The sequence below is a fragment of the Rhinolophus sinicus genome, linkage group LG01, assembly GCF_036562045.2.
Source record: "Rhinolophus sinicus isolate RSC01 linkage group LG01, ASM3656204v1, whole genome shotgun sequence".
NCBI classification, from domain to species: Eukaryota; Metazoa; Chordata; class Mammalia; order Chiroptera; family Rhinolophidae; genus Rhinolophus; species Rhinolophus sinicus.
The window spans coordinates 10,533,874-10,548,040 of NC_133751.1; the positions used below are offsets into that span (position 1 = coordinate 10,533,874).

Here is a 14,167-nt window from a genome sequence, read left to right on the forward strand (position 1 = left end):
TGAACATTTTTCATGTGTTTATTTGCCATCTAATATCTTTAGTAATATATATGTGTCTTTTGCCCATTTTCTAAAGGGAATTTTTTTTTACTATTGTGTTTTGAGGTTTCTTTATTTATTCTACATATTCATCCTTTATTGGGCATGTGATTTGCAAATATTTCTCTTAAGTCTGTAGCTTATTTTTTCCTCTTCACGTGATCCATAGCCAGGTCCTGAGCTCTGCAGGGCCATGAACTACAGCGTGGATGATTGACACATGATAACCAAACTCACCAAACACTGATGTATGGATCAAAATGCCAAGTTATTAAGTTAGAAAAATAAGTCTGACCCCATCAAGATTAGCGAACGTGGAAAAATGGGAACTCACACACTGTTGGTGAGAGGCTAAATTGGCACATCAAGTCTAGAGAGCAATTTAAGTGTCCAGTAAAGTTCATATATTCTATCACAAGGAATCTGACTTGTAGAGAAGAAGGTCTAGTACATGTGGAATGGACATGCATTGTTTGTAATGGTGAAAACTAGAGATACAGTGGAATACTATCCAGCAGTGGAAGTAAATGGTCATAAGATGCCCTTCACCTTAGGAAAGCAACAGTACCTAAGATATTCAGAGAAAATTAGCCAAAATGCACAAGACCACACAGATACCATCTTTGTCTTCAAATTCAGAACCCACGTGGGTGGTGGCCAGACAACAGGCTTTGACATGATTGATAATTGCTTAAACCACACTGAGAAAAAGCTACACACACATTTGTAAGACATGGACTGCAGGAGAAGAAAATGACCTTAATACTGAAATGACTGCACTAAAAGGAGAAAGTAGGACTACAAAGGCAAAAGTCAGTAATGACAAAGATTTAACAATGCAAAGGCTTCATCTGTGGTGATTTGGCAGATTTTCCACCAGATGATTAATAAACTACATATATTTAAACAAAACTGGATGGACAGTACATGGGTTTTCTATATTTTTCATTAATATCCTATTTAAAAATATACCCAGAGACCCTGTAATACATGAGTTTGTGTATAAACGGTTCTCACTAATCAGAAGGCTATACTGTAAACCAGTTTTTAAGCCGGAGTTGCCTCGATGAGTATGGAATTGGATTCAGGAGAAATCGGGGGATGACCATAAGGCCATAAGGCCAGCAGTCAGGAGGTCAGAGAACACAGTAGGCCCCTTCGTCCCTCTGGGGAGAGACATTTGCCGGTTTGAGCAGTACTGCCTGTTCCAGGCTCTGGGTGACCCTGCCCCAGCAGTACTAGAGATGAAAACACATCTCTCCCTGGGCTCCACCCGGCTTCTATCCAGTGTCAGTCTAACAGTCTTCGTATGAGGCCCTGGATTGGCTTTGGACATTTCCAGGCCAACTGTCACACTTGCTCCACTCTGCCCCAGGAACCCCAGGGATGCAATTTCAATAGATTGAGCCAAAGTTTCAGGAATTCAAAGTAGCGGTGCTTGTAATATTCAAATCGATTCATAATGGACGATGGCCCTCCCAAGAATATAACCAGGGGTAGGGCCTTGCCCTGTCAGCTTTGCTGGCGACTTGTCATCAACGGCTGAGCAAATGTTACTCCTTAAGGCATTCCTTGACCATCCAATCTAAAAAGCCAATCATCCTGTTTTGTTTTCTTTATACCGCTATTTGAATTTGCCTTGTCCGTTTATTTCTGTTTTCTCTTTGTCACTTATACTGGAATATAAGCTCCATGACAACAGTCACCCAGGATCTGTCCCCGTGTCACCAGCGCCTGGCCCGACTGCCTTCAGTACGATTGGTTGGATGGGGCTGGCTGGACAGGCTGGGGAGGGTCGCTCCGGTAGGAGCCGCTTGAGCTACCGGGATACACGAATCTGAATCAGCCCGCACAGAGGAATGCCTGCACTTTCCCTGGCTCCTCCGTGCAGAAAAACTAGAGCAGCGCCGACTGCAGGGCTGGGCTATGCGAGCTCAATTCCCCAAACTTTTCCAGACCGGAAGCACCAGGAGGCGTTTGCGGAAGTGGAGACGCGGCAGCGGGAACGCCGCTTGGAGCGGCGGCGGAGGCCCTGCTGCGGGGCTCGGCGTTTGTGGGTGCTCAGCACCGCCCCCATCCCCACCTAGCAGCCTCCCTCCCAGCCCACCCATCTCCCCAGGGGGGAATCTCGGGCCCCAGGCGAGTGGACTGGGCGTTCCGCGCTCCTCTCCGACGGCTTGATCTGTGTTTGAGGGTTGCCTGGACAACAGTTACTTCCGGGAGCGCGGCTGGCCGCATCCGGCTGGGTAGCCGCGGGCCGGGAGAAGCTGGCTTCTCCGACGGTGTGGATTGTTGGGGGGCAGAACCTACTCCCTGGCGTGGATTGCCGGCTCTCCGCGCACCATAGCTTCCCCACTGTCGGATCTAGACTTTGAGCTGGTGGCTCCTCGGAACCCGTGTTTCTTTGTTGCTCTTGGAAACAGTCACTTCCGGAAGCGAGTGCCGTTTACCCCCTCGCACCGCCGGCGCAGGAGCCGTGGGTTCCGGCTTCCAACCAGCGGTTAGTCAGTTGTGGCTGCTCGCCCCCTGGGTTTCTGCCGGCCGCGCATCCCGCGCCTTCTCGCCGCCTCGGCGGGACCTCTGGTGTCGCCATGGTTCTGCTGCACGTGAAACGGGGAGACGAGAGCCAGTTCTTGATGCAGGCGCCGGGGAACACGGAGCTGGAGGAGCTCACGGTGCAGGTGACCCGGGTCTACAACGCGCGACTCAAGGTGCAGCGCGTCTGCTCAGGTGGGCCCGGCGGCGCGGCGAGACTGCGGGCTGGGTCATTGGAGCCCGGACCAGGGCGAGATGGGCTCCCGGGCCAAGAAACGGGGCCAGATGGGGACTGAGGAAGTTGTGCTTGACCCACAAGGCTTTCTCGGGCAGGCTGGGGGCGAGAGTCAAGTTTGTAAAGATTGGCAGAGACGTGCAGCAGCCGGGCTTGAAATGTGAGACCGGGGTGGGGGGTGGGGGTGGGGTGTCCACCAGAGAGGCGCAAAAAGCGGGCGAACCGGGTAGAGACACCCCGGGAGAAGGCGGGGTGGGCGCTGGCACCCCGGCTCGCAGGCGGGCAGCAGGAGGGGCCAAGTGCGCTCCCAGGTGTCTCAGAGCCAGGATTGGGGCGCTGGGAAGGACACACTGGAACAGGCGGGTAGAGAGGGAAGAGGCGGGAGCCAAACGACGGCCGAAGAGCAAGTGTAATGGATTCAACAAGTGTGGGTGTGTGGGGGGACCGATCGCTGGCCGTTTTTAAAAGGTGAGTTTACGCGTTCGAAACCCGAGGTAGAGCAGTTACCGGTGGAGAGCCACCTAGCTTGGGGACGGTCCCTCAAGGGTGAGAAGACAGTGGGAGAGCCTTGGTGACCTCCCTTCTCCAGGAAACACAAGCCTGCTTCTCATGGTACAGCGTTTTGTTCACTTTTCCACCGCGATGGAAATGTTCCCTATTTGTGCTGTCCAGTAAGGTGTCCTCTAGCCGCATGTGGCCGGGGAGCATCTGAGATGGGGCTAGTGCGACCCAGGAACTGCATTTCAATTTTTCATTTTGTTCTAATTAGTCACGTGCAGCTAGTACCTACCTCCTGAGACAGCACAGAACGTGACATGATAATACCCCAGATGCAGCCTAGGATGTTGAGCGTTTTTATTACTATAACATGATTTTTGTATCATGGCGAACTCCTTAACGGTCATGGCTTCTGCCTTTATGAGGCATACGTATTGTTTCTTAGTAAAATGTACTGATTCTAAAACAAGCTCAATATTAAATGTTATTTTAAAATTAAAGCATTGGAGGAGAAAAGAGACTCAACTTATTTTTATAAAATTATCAGTTGAAAATGTGATGCTGAATGTTAAGGTGAACTTAGAATCCATATAGTTATTCTAGAGTCGCCACTGTCAGTGGGGATTCAGACAGGCCCCAGTGCTGTGCGGAATGAAAACAAGGAGGAATGCGACCAGCCGCTTGGCCCCCAAAGGCTTAGAGTCTGCGTGGGTGAGGGACAAGAAACACTCCACTCCGTTAAACCATTTGTGCATAGTATTGTGTTTACAGGCCGTGTTCTCTTTACAGTGTTATGGGAAGCCCCAGATCCATGTGCCTCTTGTTAAGGAAGAAAGGGAGGGAAGAAAGGAGGGAGAGAGGAAGGAAAGAGGAAGAAGGAAATTTTGTAAGGTTAAAGCATGGACTGGTTTTGGGGTGAATATGCATATATATGGAACAGGAAAAATATAGCGCCATACCTTTGAATAGTGAACATGATACTGGAAAACCAAGGACTTGTCCTGTCTCTGCCATTTCTGAGGGGTTTGAGCTGCCTTAAATCCTCCCCACGGATTGGATTTATACAAATTATTTATAAAGTATGTATCCAAAGTTTTTTGTAAAGTGGTAACAGTGTGAGCAAGCCTCACACTGAGCAAGCCACAGATGAAACAGCTGTGAATTAGGGAGGATGGGATATTGATAACTGTCAGAACTGTCTTGCCCACCTCACAGGGTTAAATTAGCTACAATAATCTATGTGAATACACTTGGAAAGCCAAAGCCCTATGTGTAATGTATAGACTTTCAGTGAATTTTAACCTATGCCTCCTGAGTACCATAAGGACAACATAGCACAGCAGTCAGAGCTCAGAGTCTGCAGCCCGGCTGCCTGTGATCTCGTCAGCGACCTCCTGGACTCTGTGCTTCTGTTGACCTGGGATGAATAGGCAACCACTTGCCAAAGGTCAAGGACAGGTCTGTCACACAGCAAGTGGTTTCTAAGTAAATTCCTGAGCTGGTGGGCAAGACCCTGACCTCTAAGGAACATACATTCCAACGAGGTATTAGGTGTCGGGATAATGATTGTGATACATATTGTCTAACTTTCTCTTGTTTTTAAGAAATGGAAGAACTGGCAGAACATGGCATATTTCTCCCTCCTAATATGCAAGGACTGACTGATGACCAGATTGAAGAATTGAAATTAAGGGATGAATGGGGTGAAAAGTGCGTGCCCAGTGGAGGTTCACTATTTAAAAAGGATGATATTGGACGAAGGAATGGGCAAGGTGATCCAGCATTTTTCTATTCTGTGCATGCCTGAATTTAGTAGCAGGTGCCATGTTTCCCCAAAAATGAGACCTAGCCAGACCATCAGCTCTAATGTGTCTTTTGGAGCAGGAATTAATATAAGACCCAGTATTATATTATATTATACCCAGTCTTATAGTAAAATAAGATCTGGTCTTATATAAGTTAACCCAGTCTTATAGTAAAATAAGACCAGGTCTTACATTAATTTTTGCTCCAAAAGATGCATTAGGGCTGATGGTCCAGCTAAGTCTTATTTTTGGGGAAACGGTATGAAAGCAGTTCTTTAAGTTAAAGGTTGACCTCAGTATTTCTGTACAAACTTACAAAGTACTGCAATGCACTGTGTAACTCCTTGTGGTGAAACACCCATCCCGAATGAGCTGGGTGGATAAATGAAGCATCCGTCTTCTTGCTCTTCCTAAGTTGCACCCAGCTTTGAAATATATCTGATGAACCCTTTGCAGTTACCACTTTCGTTGGTCACAAATGGTTGAAAATTGACAATTTCATGTGGCTCAACCGAATAGTTTTTGGGGGGTAATCACTGAAAACATTGAAGGCTGTGTTTTATTATGGTTTGCAGAATCTGGGGTGAATGTAGAGATTCTGTGTGAAAGAAGGAAGTGAATAGCAGCACAAGACGCTCCACTTGAGTGGAGGACACGCTTCCCTGGTGCACAGCCCTTAGTACCTGTCAAAGCACTGAAGAAATGATTCTTCTTTTAGCATATGGTTGATCTTGTGGAATTTGAAGGAAAAATAGGATGATAACTAATTTTGATAGCTTGTCCCTTTTAACCTACATAGAAAACTCCATTTAAAATACCAAAATGACATTTATTCCTGTTCTTTGTGGCCTTTGCCACTTTGCATAAAGCACACTCCAGGTCTCTGCTCTCATGAGGAGACTTTTCCCTGCCTTGTCACAGCCAGCTTTCTTGTGTCCCCCACCTAAATTCCGTACCTGTACTTTCTCTCATTTCACTTGCTCCCTGACTCAGACTGAGGGATTGGAATATTTAAGAAGAGTTTTAAAGATGGCTGCCTCTCTCCCTCTTCCCTTTTTTATTTTTATAGCTCCAAATGAAAAAATGAAGCAAGTTTTAAAGAAGACTGTAGAAGAAGCCAAAGCAATAATATCTAAGGTTAGCTTTTTAAATGCTGCTCCAAACCTTGTCTTTTGAAATACGAACTCCAGTTATGGCTTCCAGAGTTATCTGTTGACCAGCCTTTTCTTTTTTTTTTTTTCTTTTTAAACCTTCCAGGGACAGAGGAAACAAGCTTGTTTGGGGTGGGCCCTAGCTTATCCTTCTAGTCCCCACAGGTCAGACAGAAAATGTTATTGGCTCGTGTCATGCGATTCCTATGTGGTACAGATAGGAACTGATGCATATGTGACTTTGTTTCTTTTACCTTTTTGAAGAACTTGAGAAAGTGAAAGGCCGTGGTGGACATGGCCCAGCCCCTGAGTTAGATGGTAGTCAGTTCGGTACAGGCGCTGTTTGATCCTTTTTGTGGCTCTGGCAGGATCTGTCGAGAGTCTTGTACGAAACTTGATAAATAGTTGTTGAATTGATCAATGGCATTGTAGGTAACGGTGCCTGTCCACTTTCAGAAACAAGTGGAAGCCAATGTCTGTGTTACCATGGAGATGGTGAAAGATGCTCTGGACCAGCTTCGAGGAGCGGTGATGATTGTTTATCCCATGGGCTTGCCGCCGTACGACCCCATCCGGATGGAATTTGAAAATAAAGAGGACTTGTCGGGTACTCAGGTATGTGGCTCTTGGGTGGTCTGTAAAGTGAGTTTGCATCCCCCCAAAGAGCAGAAGCCCCTCAGATTTGACCCTGCTCTTCTGGGTGTAGATTTTGCTTCACACACAGCTTTCCATCTTGCTGTGCCAAGCTTCTGAACCCAGGGGAGGACCCCGAGAGGGCGGTGCTCATGGCGAGGGCTTGGCCCCCACACAGCGGCGAGAGAGGAGGTCTGGGAGGCTGCTGTGGGGAGTAACTGAAAACACTGCCGTTTTTCTGGCCACTGGAAAGCCAGAAACCTAATTTGTGCCTGTGTCTACGCAAATGCATTGGTCCCTTTGCGTGGAATTTTGTGTTCTAGCCTTACCCATTGCTTCCTGTTATTTTCTACCTTTATGTTCCGTTTTCTTTTGTCTCATTTATTCCTTATCCTGTCAGACAGTGTCTGTTCCTCTGAGCCATTTCAAATAGGTGGACTATGCAGAAGCAAGCAAACAGTCCCGTTGTGTCTATATTTACAAACGCAGCAAGGTTCTAGCATTCTTCCTGGAGAGGAAGAGGGGCCTTATATTATGGACAAGCGTGCGGCCCAGATAAATACTCCCCACGTCCCAGAGCAAGACGTTCCGAGTCAGGGCATGAGTTAAAACTAACAGGGAAGGTACTACAAAGCGAGGGCTTTGAGTAGGTGGGGGAGTTAGTGCTGCCCACGGGGCTCAGGGAGGGCAGGGTTCCGGAAGCCTTCCCCACACTGGGGGGTAGCACCTGTGATTGTGCCGTAATAGCCTTAAATTGCGCTCTTACCATGGCTCCAGGCGGAACTCAATGTCATTGAAGAGTCACAGGCACAACTGTGGTGGGCAGCCAAGGAGTTACGAAGAGCAAAGAAGCTTTCGGACTATGTGGGCAAAAATGAAAAAACCAAAATCATCGTCAAGATTCAGCAAGTAAGTACTTTTGCTTTAAGATGTCACTTTTTTTTATTTACTTTCAAACTGATAAAAATTTACAATAAATCTGAAAGATTTTAAACTCCTTGTGCAAATACTTGAGTCCTATTGGTCCAGACTTAAAGTAAAACTGTCCCCTTATGCACCAATGAGAACCGGAAGAAAGTTTGGATTCTTGGCAGTATCTGGAGTTTGTTGGGAGGGGTGTGCCATGTTAATTTCTACATTAAAAAATAGGGCTACACGTAAATAAAAATATTTCTCGAAATGAAAAGTCCAGCGCAGAGCACGGATTTCAGTGTTTTCAAAGTGCTGAGGCTCTGTACAGGAGGAGGACGGTCAGAGACGGTAAGGCTGCAGTGTGAGCTGTGTGTCTGCAAGGCTGCTCTGGTTCTGTGCTCTCACCTAAATCATTACTGTCTAATTTTGGGGAGACGGGGTCCCCCACGATTACCGCTGTCCCTTCCCCACTAGACCTGCAGTGGCTGACTTGGGAATGACTGTGACAGAGGGGCATTGCACATCCCCTGCTCTCCACCCACCAGGAGGGCCTGGAGCGCAGGGCAGCTGAGGACCAGGTCTCCCCCTGAGGAGGCAGGCTCTGGGTGGTCAGGAATGGGTGACATCCGTATCCTCAGCTGTTGGCAAAGGCCGTGGTAACACATTCGCTGTAACTGCCTGGGTTGTCCCTGGAAGAATGCCTTAGTCCACAATTCACTCTGCCCTCATCTTTGCAGAGGGGACAAGGGGCTCCAGCCCGAGAACCTATTATCAGCAGTGAGGAGCAGAAGCAGCTGATGCTGTATTATCACAGAAGACAAGAGGAACTCAAGGTATCGGGTGACGGATGGGTGTTCGATACAGCTGGCGCCTGGGGCACTCACCCCCACGTTTTACCCAAGGGGACTGGGACAGTTGGGGGCGGTGAGTTCTGCAGGATGTGGAGGGGGCTTTCTAGAGCTCCAGCCTCTCCAGGGCTGTAGGGGCTCTGCCAGGCACCCCGTGTGCATTAGAGTCTGGAAGTCTCCTACTTATGGGAAGGGGGGCAGGGAGGTTGGTCATGGCTTCTTTCTTCAGTCTCTTTAAGTCTCTTTATATTTAAAACACTTTCCTGAAATGCCTTCCTGAATAAAACATTTATTTCCAGAAACTGGAAGAAAATGATGACGACTCCTGTTTAAATTCTCCATGGGCAGATAACACTGCTTTGAAAAGACATTTTCATGGAGTAAAAGACATAAAGTGGAGACCAAGATGAAGTTCACCAGTGGATGAAGCTTTCAAAAATAATTGTTCACCTCTTTTTAGGCAAAATAATAATAATAACAACAGCTAGAAGGGATACTCACAACCCTCTGTGAAACATGTTGAAACTTCTAGTTTTCCTAGTTTTTCTTTTAGTTTGAATTAAAGGTTGTAGAACTTAACAAATACATCCTCAAAAAATATGCCTGTCGCCAATCGTCATCATCATTATTTGTTTCTGATTTGTTTATTCTTTAGGTTCCACATATAAGCGAAATCACACTGCATCTGTCTTTCTCTGTCTGACACTCCACTCAGCACAGAGCCTTCCAGGTCCATCCATTCTGCTGCAGATGGCAAGAACCCATTCCCTTCCCAGGCCGAGCAATATTCCACTGTATATATGTACCACCTCCTCTTTATCCATTCATCCATCGACGGACACCCAGGCTGCCGCCACATCTTGGCCTTTGTAAACAATGCTGCAACGAATATATGTATGTACAGGTCCCCTTGAGGTAGCGTTTTGAGTTTCTTCAGATAAATACCAGGAAGTGAAATTACTGGGTCCTTCTTTGTTTCTTGTTATACCCTTTGTTTTAAAGTCTGTTTTGTCTGGTATAAGTATGGCTACCTCAGCCTTTTTTTTTTTTCTATTTTCATGAAATACCATTTTCCATCTCTTTACTTTCTGTCTCTGTGTGTGTTTCAATCTGAAGTGATTCTCTTATAGGCAGCATATGTAAGTGTTTTCTTATCCGTTCAGCCCTCCTATGTCTTGATTGGAGCATTTAATCCATTTACATTGAATAATTGTTGATACATATGTAGCCATTGCCATTTTATTCATAATTTTGATCTTTTTTTTTTTTTTTTTACTGTCTTAAGTCTCTGTAACTCCTTGTTCTACTGGTTTGGTGGTGAACTCCTTGAGCGTTTTCTTGTCTGTAAAGCTCTATCTGTTCTTCAATTTTAAACGATAGCCTTGCTGGGTAGAGTACCCTTTGTTGTAGGTACTTGCTTTTCATCACATTGAATATTTTGTGCCAATCCCTTCTGGCCTGCGAAGTATCTGTTGAGAAATCAGCTGACAGTCTTATAAGTTACTAGTGTCCTTTCTCTTGCTGCTTTTAGTATTCTCTCTTTGTCTTTTATGCAATTTTAATTATTAGGTTGGTGCCAAAGTAATTGTGGTTTAAAAGGTAAAAAATTGCAAAGACTGCAATTACTTTTGCGCCAACCTGATATAATGTTTGGGTTCATCTTGGGACTCTGTGCTTCCTGGACTTTTATGTCTATTTCCTTCACCAGGTTAGGAAAGTTTGCAGTCATTATTTCTTCAAAGAGGTTCTCAATTCCTTGCTTTCTCTCCTTCTGGTACCCCTATGATGCAAATGTTGGTACACTTGATGTTGTCCCAGAGATCTTTTAAACTATCCTGATTTTTTTGGATTCTTTTTTCTTTTTGCTGTTCCAACTGGGTGTTTTATACTACTTTGTCCTCCAAATCACTGATTCGATCCTCTGCTTCATCGAGTCTGCTGGTGATTCCTTGTAGTGCATTCTACACTTCAGTTTTGTATCCTTCACTTCTGACTGGCTCTTTTTAAGGGTTTCTATGTCCTTTTTTATGCTTGCTAGCTCTCTGTTGAAGTTTTCACTAAGTGCCTTGAGCATCCTTATAACCATTTTTATGAACCCTTTTCTCTGGTAGTTTGCTTGCCTTCATTTCATTTAGTTCTGTTTCTGGAGTTTTCTCCTGTTTTATTTGGGATGTATTTTTTTGTTTCCTCGTTTTGACTGCTTCCCTGTGTTTTTTTCTATGTATGAGGTAGATCTGCTATGTCTCCCAATCTTGGCTGGGTGGCCTTATGTAGTAGGTGCCCTGTGGGACCCTGGCACAGTCTCCCTGGTCACCTGCTCCAGGAGTGTCCCTTCTGTGGGCTGTGTGTGCCCTCCTGTTATAGTTGAGCCTTGATTGCTATTGGCACATATGTGAGTAGGATTGATCTTCAGGTTGACTGACTGTGGGTTTTGGCCACGTCCATAGCTTATGGGCTGCTGTGGGGCGGCGGCGGGGTGGGCGTGGCTTATCCCACTGAGTGGAATTCGCTCCAGTGGGTCTGGTGCCTGTTGAGGCTGTCCTTTGTGCCACTTGTGGAGCTAATTGGTTGGTGCTCTGCTGTGATCTGAAGCCAACCTTCAAGTATGTTGGTTCTGGGGCCTCCTGGGAGGGACTCTGGTGCAGGCCCAGGTTACCCACTGCCTGTGACCAGTCGGGGACTACATGGTAGGATCTACAAGGTGATCCACTGACTGTGCTAAACCTGGAGGCACGTGGGATTGGCCATACTGCAAACGGGATGGCTGCCACCAGTACTGGGCCTGGGACAGCTCTGCAAAAAGCCAGGATACCCTGAGTCCTGCTGGCTCCCTTAAAGTTCAATCGCTGATGTAGCCTTGTGCAGTATGCAAGTTGGATGAGACGGTCTCAGGAAGTCAGTAGAGTGGGAAGAGTTGTAGTCACCAGGTTAATATAGACTCTGGTTTGGTGCTAATGCTGAGCTTGGAGCTACTCAGTAAAAGTCTCAGAGCACAGCAAGACCAGTTGCCCGCCTCAGGTCTGTGGTCTCCAATAGTTTTCCAAGAAAGAGTGCAATTCAGGTAGGGCTGGCTGCTTGAGATAAAGTGCCCTAAGCATTGTGGGAGTTGGGTGGGCAGGGTTTCAGTGAGTCAGCAGGGCAGAGCCCCAGAGCTCACCAGACCAATCAGTTTCAGATTTGGCCATAAGCGTAGGGGGCGGGCTCAACACGTTAAAGATGGCGGCCGCCTGCCTGGCTGCTCTGGAAAAGAACTCACAGGAAATGGGACTGTCCTCCAGCCCTGGCCTCCCAGCCACACACCTTAGTCTGCTCCGCAAATGCCTCCAATGCCCTCTGAATCACCATTGCTCCTCTGGAGCCCAAACTGAGTACCTGCGAGTGAGTCAGTCTGTGCGCGGGCCCTTTAAGAGGACATCTGAGTTTCCCACAGCCTCTGTCGCATCTTGACAGTTGGAATCCCACTGTTTTTCACAGCCAGCTGTGGCAGGGGCTCCTCTTCCCCGCACCAGTACCCTGGCTAGGAAGCCTAGAGGGGCTAGGGTCCTTCGCTCCTGGGGGGGGGGGGGGGGAAGCTCTGTGGCTGAGGTATCCCTCCCAATTTTCATCCACCTCTTGGAGGTTTGGGACCATCCTGTTCTGCATCTCTGCCTTTCCTACCAGTCTTGATGTAGCTTCTTTATATCCTTAGATATAAAACTTATCTAGCCAGACTTAAGATGGTTCTCCAGGTTGATTGTTCTATAATTTAGTTGTAATTTTAATTTTACAGGCACAGTGTTTACTGCACCATTTTCAGTCTCCTCTAAATTATTTTTAAGGACTATTTAGTATTCGAAATTCTTTGACAAAATACTAAGGATTTAATTACTTACAAACATTTTTCTTCCTGATTAGTTTATATTCTCATACAGCTGTTGTATTGGAGGAAATTGAGAGTAACTTTTCCTTCTCTGTAGTAAAGTATCTGATGTAAAACTTAGCCATTCAGTGGCCACTAGAGGCCGCCGGTCACTTGTTCCACATTTTTCTTAGGTCCTCTTTGTCGGTCTGTTGGGGACCAGTTCTCAGTCTCCTTTGAGAGATGTCTGTAATCCAGCTGGAGGGTGTAACTAGCCTGGTGTCTCCCAGCTACGAACGTGAAGTTTACCTCCCAGCTGATGCCTGACTGGCCTGTCCTCCAGGAATAAAGGCTACAACTGTGACGAAAGTTGGGTAGTCAATCTAGTCTAACCTTGAAACAACAAATTCTGTACTTTCTGTGCTTTTCCTGAAAATGAATGTAGAGCCTGGTAATGGGCATTTCTCCCTCGTGGGCTCAGCCTGCTCCTCAGGATGCTGAGTTGCCACTGAGACTGACAGCAAAAGGGTCAGTAACCATCTGGCCACAGGTCACACTGGTGACCCATCCTGTGACTGGTTTTCTAGGACACCTTTAATTTTAAATATCCCAACTCATCCCCCAAAACCCTGACATTTCAGCACTGTGCAGCCAGAAGTGACCTAGAAAGCTTGACTTTTGGTCAGTAGGACACTGTTCCCCTAGTTGGAGGAAATGCAACGTGCTCGCCCTGAGAAGAGAAGTGATGGGGACTTCCGTAGCTCTGGCCTTCCTGTGCCCACGGCTTCTCGCCCCCTGAGCCACATGGGGCTGTGGGAGCGAGAGCAGGCAGTCTGGGTATAGTTTCCACCTGCTGAGAGGCAGCCTTTCCCTGGGGGTGGGGCTGGGACCAGCTGCTTGGTCCCCAGACCTTGTGGGTAGTGGGGACCTGCCACTTCTCCCTCTGACCATCTCCACGGGCCAGAGGAAGTAGAAGTTGGGACACAGCAGCAAGACTCTCCTTCCACCCCCACCTCCAGGGGAAGATGTGGGCTGCTGGCGGAGACTGGAAAGCAGATCCCTGAGCACCCTACACAGGTTCTCCCAGAACCTTTGGCTTCCACCCCTCACCTTCCCACCATCCCCCAGTCACTTAGGGCAGCTGCCCCTGAGCTGGCTAGGATTTCTGCTGCTCCCAAGACAGTGTTTTCTAAAGTGGGCTGTAGCTGACTATATGTCTTGATTGTACTTTACTCTGGTTGATTGTCAGATTTTATCAAGTCAAATTTGCATCTATCTTTTTGACTTTTGTTATAATTTTAAATGTGTCCATGAAAAATTTTTGTCCTTGGATGATGTAAAGTTTGCCATAAGATCCTATGATTTTCTTTAAAGAGCATCCTGCCTTTGTCAGGGTAGAGTTTATGTATATGACATCCATGCCAGACTTGCAAAAAATGTTAATGAAGCCACCCAATCACAGTAGATCTTAAGAACCATTATTTCCATATCACGAGGAATTCTTATTGACTCAATGGGGTATATGCTGTATGTGGCCATGATAGTTACTCTATTCCTTCATAAAAATCACCAGAAGGTACTAGCCGAAGGGCCACTCATTTCTGAGTATAGCAATCATTAGATGGTTAGCATCACACAACACTTGTTTATGAATTCTCATGTAAAAAGAACAG

The 14,167-nt window shown here is 46.8% G+C and overlaps 1 protein-coding gene across 1 annotated transcript; it reads left to right on the plus strand.

Moving 5' to 3' along the window:
• Positions 1 to 1,790: 1,790 nt before the first annotated feature.
• On the plus strand, positions 1,791 to 9,256 carry CFAP298 (cilia and flagella associated protein 298). The gene is made up of 7 exons (XM_019730181.2): positions 1,791 to 2,769; positions 4,912 to 5,079; positions 6,182 to 6,249; positions 6,720 to 6,878; positions 7,674 to 7,805; positions 8,546 to 8,641; positions 8,956 to 9,256. Exons 1-7 carry the CDS (start codon positions 2,631 to 2,633, stop codon positions 9,064 to 9,066), a joined length of 873 nt encoding a protein of 290 aa, XP_019585740.1. The 5' UTR covers positions 1,791 to 2,630; the 3' UTR covers positions 9,067 to 9,256.
• The last annotated feature ends 4,911 nt before the right edge of the window (positions 9,257 to 14,167 follow it).